At 34.1% G+C, this 10627-nt stretch overlaps 1 protein-coding gene across 1 annotated transcript; it reads right to left on the bottom strand.

The window, feature by feature from the left end:
* Positions 1-739: 739 nt before the first annotated feature.
* On the bottom strand, positions 740-10409 carry LOC127848853 (mucin-5AC-like). The gene is made up of 10 exons (XM_052381514.1): positions 10291-10409; positions 8150-9550; positions 7541-7644; positions 5986-6062; positions 5451-5632; positions 5101-5287; positions 4525-4710; positions 3119-3260; positions 2143-2238; positions 740-1714 (listed from the first exon to the last, which is right to left on the bottom strand). Exons 1-10 carry the CDS (start codon positions 10328-10330, stop codon positions 1676-1678), a joined length of 2454 nt encoding a protein of 817 aa, XP_052237474.1. The 5' UTR covers positions 10331-10409; the 3' UTR covers positions 740-1675.
* Positions 10410-10627: the final 218 nt, after the last annotated feature.

Here is a 10627-nt window from a genome sequence, read left to right as displayed (position 1 = left end):
ACATCATGATAATGAATAAAACAAATAATCAAATTATAACAAACACCCAACTTCTCAAACAATTCACTATTACATATATATTAAAAGGTACTACTCAAAATGACCGAAAACAGGGTGTATCGCTTTGAAAAGCCATTACTTCATCAATTGGGCAGCTATTTCCATGAACTTGGTCTTATTCAACGAAGAAATGAATTTCTGAAAATGTACATATCTTGTAATATTTTTTTACAAATGCAGGGTCACATTTTAAGAAATAACACGATACACAATTCGCGTGACCTACTCGTCATCGATCAGACCCGATACACGACTGAAATCTTCACGAAGTAAAGGCAATTTTCTCTGCAAAGCTTATGGACCTCGGTGCCATAATTTCATTAAACGTATAAACACATTCTTACCGTTCTTGCCGATACATTATGCATCAACACTAACTGTCCAGCGCCGTTTGAAACCTTTGTTTACATACATTTCGCCTGGCCGATATTTTAAACCCACGAGTGATTTCATTGGTCCAATGTGAAGATGTGTCTTTACTCCTGAAGATTTCATACTTGATGTCGTACACTACATTATGCTCTGCTATTAAATCATTGTATTTTACATGGATATTAAGTAAAATATGTTCGAGAAACAACCCAATCGCCTTCGATGCAATGTAATTTAAAGCACTTGAAGTTGAAGCTATCAGAACAATATAATTGTGTTATCTGAGCGTATTAAAAACTCAACAACAAATCAAATTCAATTTATGCCAACAAAGTCGCTTACATTAAACGTGTAAATGATCATTTTCCTTAACAGACGACAATAACAAATTAACACTGATTTAGAATGAAATAGAGAAGTGTGTCAATTAAAATAAGAGATTGGTAAAAGTATGATAGCATAGCACATTTTTCCACGAAAAACGCACTCTTGATTTCATAGTTTTAGCAAATAGTTCTTGTCATCCTTTTAACGACCGAGAATGATCTTTGGTCGAATGATTTCGAACTTAAAGTATATGCACAATTCACGTATTTCTTTTACAATAATGATTACGTCTTACGAGTGATTTCATTGGTCCAATGTGAAGATGTGTCTTTACTCCTGAAGATTTCATACTTGATGTCGTACACCACATTATGCTCTGCTATTAAATCATTGTATTTTACATGGATATTAAGTAAAATAAGTTCGAGAAACAACCCAATCGCCTTCGGTTCAATGTAATTTAAAGCTGATTGTTTATTTAAGTTGTCGAAAGTTTCGAGTTTATGTCTGTAAAACTTTGGTTGGCAGCAAATCAACTTCTAAAGAAATATTTAATGAAACATGCACACATCTCGTAATTAATGTGTATAACATAAGCTGTAGAAAAACTGCTCAATAAAAACAACAAACATATAGCACTTGAAGTTGAAGCTATCAAAACAATATAATTGTGTTATCTGAGCGTATTAAAAACTCAACAACAAATCAAATTCAATTTATGCAAACAAAGTCGCTTACATTAAACGTGTAAATGATCGTTTTCCTTAACAGACGATAATAACAAATTAACACTGATTTAGAATTAAATAAATTAGTATGTCAAATTGAAAAAGAGATCGGTAAAAGTATGATAGCATAGCATATTTCCACGAAATACGCACTCTTGATTTCATAGCAAATAGTTCTTGTCATCCTTTTAACGACCGAGGATGATCTTTGGTCGAATGATCTCGAACTGAAAGTATATGCAAAATTCATGTATTTCTTTTTCAATAATGATTGCATGTTGACATGCATCATAAAACTACAATAAATAATAATAATAATAAGCGCGTAAATTTAATAATATTAGGGGTGTTTGGAGCTTTCTGGCGAACATTAAATATAATCAGCTCATACGCTTTTACTTGACTGAGATGCAGGCAAATTAAAGTCGGACAAAACAGTTTGTAAAAAAACTGCGATGGCGAGAAAACCAAGCATGCATCGTAAAGTTTTTGGTGTTGGTATTTTGTAGAAAAACATAAAATAGACGAACGAACCTTAAGACTTCGATCAAAATTGATATAACTCTTGTTCAACTGCGCTACAAAAAATACGCGAAACGAAATTCTCTAAACTATGGCATAATTAATTGTTAATGAATTGTTAATAGACACTTGCCTTTGATTCAGGAAAATTAAGGTTGGATAAAGAGGATCCAGGTTTGAGCTCCGAATAGTGATGTTCACTTCTGTCATCAGGACGGTACATGTATATCTGAAGTAGAAACGAATATAAGTGGTGAATAGGTTTAATGTTATTTTATTGCTTTTAAATATAGACTGAAAAAATGAACATATTTTACATGTCACGAAAAGATTGTGTTGACATTTGAAAGGGGAAATGCTTGCGTCTAAAGTTTGCAAGCAATTGAGATAAACCAATTAGTATTACTGGCTGGTAATGCGGTTAAACAGGAGTTGATTAATCCAGCCCCGAGATGTACGTAGCGAACGTAAGATGAAGGAAACTAAGAAGATACTTCTTCATTAAGTTAAGAATTAATATATTTCTAAATAAAATGAATATTGATCCACAACGAAGTCACCACAACATTGTCTTGAATGCAACGAGCTCTATGTTTTTGCAAACATTTAATTTGTGTGCATTGTGATGACTTAATAAATGCGTGTTTAAAACTGTATTTTTTTTCAAAAAGCACGTTAAGAACAAGCACATTTAAATTGAAATACCGTGTTAAATATAATGTTGTTAAAATCACAAGGTTTATACTCCCTCAATGGTACATATTGCGTCTTTCGGCATTCTACAAACAAGGGACGACACTAAGAAGTTTAAAGAATTTGTAGTCCTTTTGATGTTATCTTTGACTTAATCAAGCTTTTTATGTAGCTTTTTAGTTTACGAACCTATATACATAGTACACGATTGTGTAGTGAGGGATTGTAGTTATACATGTATACGCACATTAAGTACTTGTTATCTTGTTATCTTATATTTCTTTCACTTATTGAATACAAACATGATATACTACAAGTATGTGTTAAATGTTTGTTCTGGTGGTTACTGTCGTTGATGTTTTGGATGTTGTTTCTGTTTTATATTGTTGCAAAATTGTATTGGTCTTTTAATATACCGGACTTCCGAAATTGTCTTGCGTCATTATATATGGTCTCTCATCAAAGCTATTCGCGTTTGTTGCCAACTGCCTGTGTGGCCAAAGGTCATCGTAATGCTTGAGTTCCCGAGGTGACTCACCCTCACGATCGACGCCAGATCTGAAATAGTGTCTTATGTCTAACTAAACATAGGCAATCTATCTATATTGAAAATGAACAAAATGGTATTGACTTTAAAGTCAAACAGATAATTTAGTGGATACATGCTGTTATTGCAACTTAATAAGTTCTGTAACGCATTTCTATCTGCTATCGAATGAATCTCATTTTAGTTTCAGTTTCGTCCTTGTCAAGCGTCATATTGTTTCCGCTTTGCCAAACAATGACGTCTGCTGACGGATGGAACGAAGCGTCTTAAATAAGTTATGTCATTTTGCTCATTGTTCAGAAAGGAAACAGTTATATGGTCATGCATATTAATGAGATAATTTGCCAATGCAGTTATCGATTGGCATATGAAAACAGGTACCGCTTACGGGATATACAACCAGAAGAAAGCCTTTATGTACATTCACACACATTATAAATGAAGTAACAATGACGGGCATGTGTTTGTTACTATGTAAATGGTAATAATGTGATTTCATATGCGTATAAATAACATAACGATATTCAATAATAAATATTATTAAGTTCCCTTCTTTTCAATTCGGTCACACGCGTGATCATGGTATAATGATAGATCACCCAACTCATATTTGCCTTAATGGCAGTAATGAAATAATACATTATGTTTTTCCTCTTAAACGTCGTCCTTCGTGATCTTTATGCCCGGTTTGGGTCCGTAAAGTATGATAGAGGTAATCGAGCGTATATAACCGATCACTAATTTTGGATGGACCGCTGCTGTTGCTTACGGACAGCGCAAACCAAATGTTGACAATTAATTTCACCACCTAAGTTACGTAGCTTAATTGTATGGTGAGGTTGTGGTGGTTTGTGTGTTTACGTTGATAGATTAACTCGACACATATATATTTAAAATTAAGTATTATATATAACTACTATTTACCCAAACCGTTTATATGAATCGTATTTTAAATTATGAATCTTTCTTGATTATGAACTTACTGTGATAATTATACAATTGTGTCGATATATTTGCTATTACAATCATTGGGTATTGCTACACAGGTTGAGTAGGAAGATTAAAATATTTGCTACATTATTAGAAATAGATATCCCCACTTCTGTCCCTAAGGCAAAATAGCAACCTGCAAGGTAGACCAAAGACTAAAAGCTGCCTGGAATGTGACTATCATGTCATAGAGTAAGCAATGGGATTTCTATTTCTAAAATATTATTGCAATCCCTTCTTAAATTGAAACAAAATTGCCTTCCTATCATGCTACATAAATAATACCTTTCTTCTTTTCTGCTGGCCTTTCTATTGCGGATCATCATCACCCCGAGCACGACTATCACGAGCAGTAGAGCCGCGCCCAGTCCCGCACTGATTCCAATGATTGCTCTTGGTGGCAGAGCAAACTTGTACGCATCGACTCTACACTCTGATCCAACGTAATAATGTTCACCGTCACCATCGCATCTTTAAGACAAACCACTCGAAAAATCGTCGGTAGGAAGGTCGCCCAGTCAAGGTTATGAATATGGTGTTTTAAGTAATTTGCGATGTTTAATGTTTAAGAGCTTTTAATGGTTCAGAGCCATATAATAAAAACACCTTTGTGATAAGAACATGCTTTAACAAATGAGTTTGAATGCATATGAAACATATATAGCTTAATGCCAAATCTTAGCATAGCTGTATATTTATAATCGAATTACACCATACATATATCATTGATAAATGCCCCGGGGTTCAGTTAAATGCATATACTAGATATTCATAATGCCGGTGTTCTATTAAATAGTATTATCACAGAAATGCACATGTCTCAAAGTATCAAATGCCATATAAATATATCATGTTTCGTACCTGCACATGGTTTCTTTCTGAATATCGTTGTAAAAGCATCGTCCATTTTCACCACATTTATTGTAATTGTGACATAAATGGGTGCATGTAATCAAAGCTTGTGAGAGATTACACTTAAAGCTGCCCATTTTGCACTTGTCTACGCTCGAATAGACGGAACAAACGTCTCCGTATAGTTTCTTTTCAGCTAAGGAAATATGAATTCTTAGTAACATATGCTTATTTGAAGCAGTGATAATCGATAAGCAATTTTTACTTATTCACGAAATACATATAATCGAGCACGTGTATCTAGACAAAGTATACTTAGCAAAAAACAAATGCAACAAAACATAGATTAGCGTTCTTACTTGCATCTATTGCCTTCTTCAGATCACCCCAACCCTTCACAGTCACAGGAATACCAGAGAAGTTAAACGTGCCATTAGTAGGCAGAGTCTCATCGACTGAAGTTAAGTTTGATCCACCCAACAAAACCAATTCAAAATAGATTATTATCGTATTCGATATTTCTCGTTTTCCTCTGTATTGTCTAGAAATAGTATAAAGAAAACCATAAAAGTTAGGTGTTCGTACACTAAGGACTAAATCTTTGGAAGAATAGAACAAATAAATTGTATTGTTTTTTAGATATAATTGATATAATCAGTACCATGTACAGCGTCGGAAATATTCACAGCTATTCGAAAAAAGATCATGTCTTTTTTACTATTATTATTCACTCTAGAATTAAACAAACTCGTTGTTGTTCTTTAAATAATATGTTCGTATTGTTTATTTTCATGTTTGTTGTTCACGCTAAAGAAGCATTATTCTACTTATGATATTCTTAATGTGTTTCATTATCTAAGAATTTTGTATTGTGATACTTTAAATGACTGCTACCTGAACAAATTTGACTCATCCACCCCAGTTACACGAATCATCATGAAACCAGTTGTATTTTGCAGAAGTCTACTCATCTGCAAATGATTACACATAAGCATCACAAAATTTAACTTACAAGTCCAAAGCGATGAACTGCTTACATATTTAAAGGACACATATAAATAATCCATCGAAATATCAAGTATATGATTGACCCTCTATCAGGCAGATCTTTGTCTTTGAGCTTTCAATTTGAAATAGCGTTTCATTCTCAGCATAGTGTTTTGGCTGACCATGTACAAAACATTTCTGTCAAGTCTATGAAAGTAGTTTATCTGGCAAATATCATGCGCAATACCAATGCGCAGTATAGTTAAGTATTTGTGTAAACCAATATATGGATTTGTACAAAACAAAGAGATTTATCACATACAAAACAGCAGTTCCATCGGTTGAATGTTTTCGGAGTTCAATCGACTTAGCTAATTAAATTTGAGCTTAGTCACGATTCAGATAGTATGACCCTTTATACATATACCAATGTTCATCAACCTAACTTAAGTACTTTGAAGTTTATAACAGGATCTAGAGTTTAATTTTTACTTATTTATGTAACCATAGCAACGGCAATGTATGTATGACGAAAAAAAAGATATATCGTGACTATTTCCTATATATTGACCTATTTCCGCAAACCAATTTTCGTGATCCTAGCTTAAGGACTTTTTGAGGATTCGAAGAATCCTGATTTTTCGGACAGTTTTCACTTCCGCTGTTACCTTATCTACCAAACGGTTTTTATGAAAACAAATCTTCAATAACGAGCATATTTCCCATATTAGCCGCTGTGCAAATACTGAGTTTTCATCTACCAAATGAACTTTGATTAGTTATCACATGATACACAATCAGGCAAACACACGGATATACGAACAATATGGACATAAGGACGGACCGGGGGTAAACCTATTAGTCCCCTTCGGTGAAATCGGTAGGAGACTACTAAACTGGGATCATGACGGCTAGTCATATATATTAATTTGATTACATCGAATAAAACTAGATGAACCTGAAGTTGCTTCTACAGAAGAGAAATAAATTATAAAACTAATGATATCATGGAAAAATCATATGGCTTCACTCTGTTTTTTATTAATGGTCAATACGTACAAAAGCATACATTGTAACATAAACTGTGAGTTTAAAGTCAAGAGAGTATAAGTAAACTGAAGTAAATATTCTGTTTAATATTCATATGATAAAAGGACAAATATCAGCATTGTTTAATTGTTTCGGATATCATAAACAGGTAGTTACGGTTCGATAAAGATCAGATGAAAATTGAATGTCACGTGTACAGATACAAATGCTTGTTTTTTTAACTCATGAACTTGGAGTACAATACTTTCAAGAGTTTATACTCGTACACAGACCATGAAACTCTCAACAACATTGTATGAAACATGAAGTATGAATCACGTCCGACATCGCATTAAGGACAATGGATCACGAAAGACAGTCGACCAATACCACGAGATCACGTTGAGATGAGCTAAAATATAAATTACTTTACCGCGTTAGCGAAGTCTTGGAAAAGTCTTTTACGGGTTGTCTCATTGAACGTCAAACCATTGCCACTGACAGAGAGATTTGCTGCGATATACATCAAATGGCTGCCTAGTGAAAGAAAAGAAAATTATTGTTATGACATTAATAATTCTGAAAAAAATTATAACACAACATTGACATTTCTTCTTAACTTAATTTAGAAGCGTGTAGCATGAAGGTTTCCTAAATACTAACAATGTTCAATTTTCTCATTGTATAATTACTGTGTGAAATGTATGTGCAATACATGTAAAGCCATCACCAAAAGGATGTAAAATTTCATTCTTATTTTCCAACACATGTGTTTAATGTAATACCTTTTTAAAAAGTAGGCAGTATTTTGTTGAACAATTATGTAATTTTCGGGCCTGCGTAACTTAAAAAAGACGCATTTTAAAGAAATATTTACTAAATATTATTCAAGTTTAAATTTTGCTTTTGCTTATATATGTTTAGCGGAAATAAATTGTAAACAAATTAATAAAAACATAGTTATTACTTAGTAACATCAAAACTCAAGTTTTTATATAAAGTAATGAATAAGAAATTAAAACAGGTTATGCAATCAACATACTTATGTTAAAAGACGACACAAATGGGTCAGTCGTGATCGGCATTAAGATAGAAGTGGTTGTCAATGTCGTGGATTCCGTAGGCGATGACGACTTGTTCATAGAAGGTGTTGGCGTTGTCGTATTATTCATAATCGATGGTACCGTTGCGTTGTTTTCAGTGCTAGCGGTTGTTGTGGTCGCATTATTCGCAATCGATGATACCGATGAGTTGTTTGGAATGATTTGGATAGCTGTTGTCGCATAATTCGAAATCGATGATACCGTTGAGTTGTTTGGAGTGATTTTGGTTGCTGTGGTCGCATTACTCGCAATGGACGATACCGTTGATTTGTTTGGTGTGTTTTGGGTTGCTGTGGTCGCATTATTCGAAATCGATGATACCGTTGAGTTGTTTGGAGTGCTATGCGTTGCTGTGGTCGCATTACTCGAAATCGACGATACCGTTGAGTTGTTAAGGGTGTTTGGAGTTGCAGTTGTCGCATTATTCGAAATCGATGATACCGTTGAGTTGTTTTGAGTGCTTTGGGTTGCTGTGGTCGCATTATTCCTATTCGATGATATTGTTGAGTTATTTGGAATGATGTGTGTTGCTGTGGTCGCATTACTTGAAATAGACGGTATTGTTGAGTTGTTTGGGGTGTTTTTGGTTGCTGTGGTCGCATTATTCGAAGTCAATGATACCGTTGGGTTGTTTGGTGTGCTATGCGTTGGTGTGGTCGCATTGCTCGAAATCGACGATACCGTTGAGCTGTTTGGGGTGATTTTGGTTGCAGTGGTCGCATTATTCCAAATCGACGATACCGTTGAGTTGTTTGGAGTGCTTTGGGCTGTTGTGGTCGCATTATTCGAAATCGATGACACCGTTGAGTTGTTTTGAGTGCTTTCGGTTGCTGTGGTCGCATTATTCGAAATCGATAATACCGTTGAGTTGTTTTGAGTGCTTTGGGTTGTTAAAGTCACATTATTCGAAATCGATGATACCGTTGAGTTGTTTTGAGTGCTTTGTGTTGCTGTGGTCGCATTATTCCAAATCGATGATACCGTTGAGTTGTTTTGAGTGCTTTGGGTTGTTGTGGTCGAATTATTCCAAATCGATGATACCGTTGAGTTGTTTGGAGTGCTATGCGTTGCTGTGGTCGCATTACTCGAAATCGACGATACCGTTGAGTTGTTTGGATTGCTTTGAGTTGCTGTCGTCGCATTATTCCGAATTGATGATACCGTTGAGTTTATTGGAGTGTTTTGGTTTGCTGTGGTCGCATTATTGGAAATTGGTGATGCCGTATAGTTGTTTGGAGTGCTATGGTTTGGAGTTGTTGCATTATTCGCAATCGGTGATGTCGTGGTAATTGAATCCGCTTCACTCTCAGCAAACCCATGAAGGGCTAAAATAACACAGACTGAAACAAAACAGTAAGGTTAGTTTGCATATGATATGTAAGGTAATATAGTAAAAAATGTATATGGTTGTAGACACAGGGAATCAGACATAGTTTTTCTTTTCGCCGTTTACTCTTTATTTGTAAATAGATTTTATTATGTATTGGTATTTGTTTGATTCATACAGTTTTAATGTTGAAATTATCAGCGTAATGGTATACTCTGTAAATGAAATTGTTCGCAAAGTTAAAAAAAAAAAATTAAATTTATAGTTTATGTATTTTTCAGAAAAATATTTAAATTAGCGAACCGTAAGAACTGTGTTTTCTTCTTCTAACTGCATTTACAAAATAAGTACATATGTATACATATAATATCGCTCAACATAACACTTAATGTCGTATCTCGTTTAAATCTATAGAGCAATGTAAAAAACACTTCTTTCGCTATATATTTTGATAATTTATACAAAAACAGAATTTAACGAACTCAACATATCTAGATTACTTAATGTAAGAGTTATTTATTCGCATTCCGGAAAATAATATATAAATAAAAATACCTTAACTAGCATTTATAATGGCATCACGTCTTGCAGTTTTGATAATTCTCAACCTTAAATATGCGAATGATTACAATATAAAAAAGCTCTAATTTGTAAAGTGTAACAGCGTTACGTTTAACTACGGAAATCCGGATTATTTGATTATCACCGTATCCAGATTACTACACTATTGTCTTAATATATCACACAACTTACCAATAAATTGTGTAGTCCACGACATGTTGTTCTTTTGCATTTTTTCCTCTGTCAGCAATACAAAAAGCCAACCGTCTCTCAACTAGATTTAACTTCAAATCAATATCGACCAAATGCTTTGATCTATCCGTTTTCCATGCTTTATGACGTTGAATACGGTAAGAAATAACCAGGTAGCCTGGTATCGGCCCGTACTCAGATAATACTCCTGGTTCAAACAAAACAAATGTCGGCGCGACGTGTTTTTTTGCAGATATCATGGTGACAAAAAAGCATTCTAAACAAAACACGAAGCCTTATTAAATAAAATATACGTTCAATGCTATAAAACGTTTTG

Source organism: Dreissena polymorpha, chromosome 10, assembly GCF_020536995.1.
Source record: "Dreissena polymorpha isolate Duluth1 chromosome 10, UMN_Dpol_1.0, whole genome shotgun sequence".
NCBI classification, from domain to species: Eukaryota; Metazoa; Mollusca; class Bivalvia; order Myida; family Dreissenidae; genus Dreissena; species Dreissena polymorpha.
This window is presented reverse-complemented; position numbering and strand designations above follow the sequence as displayed.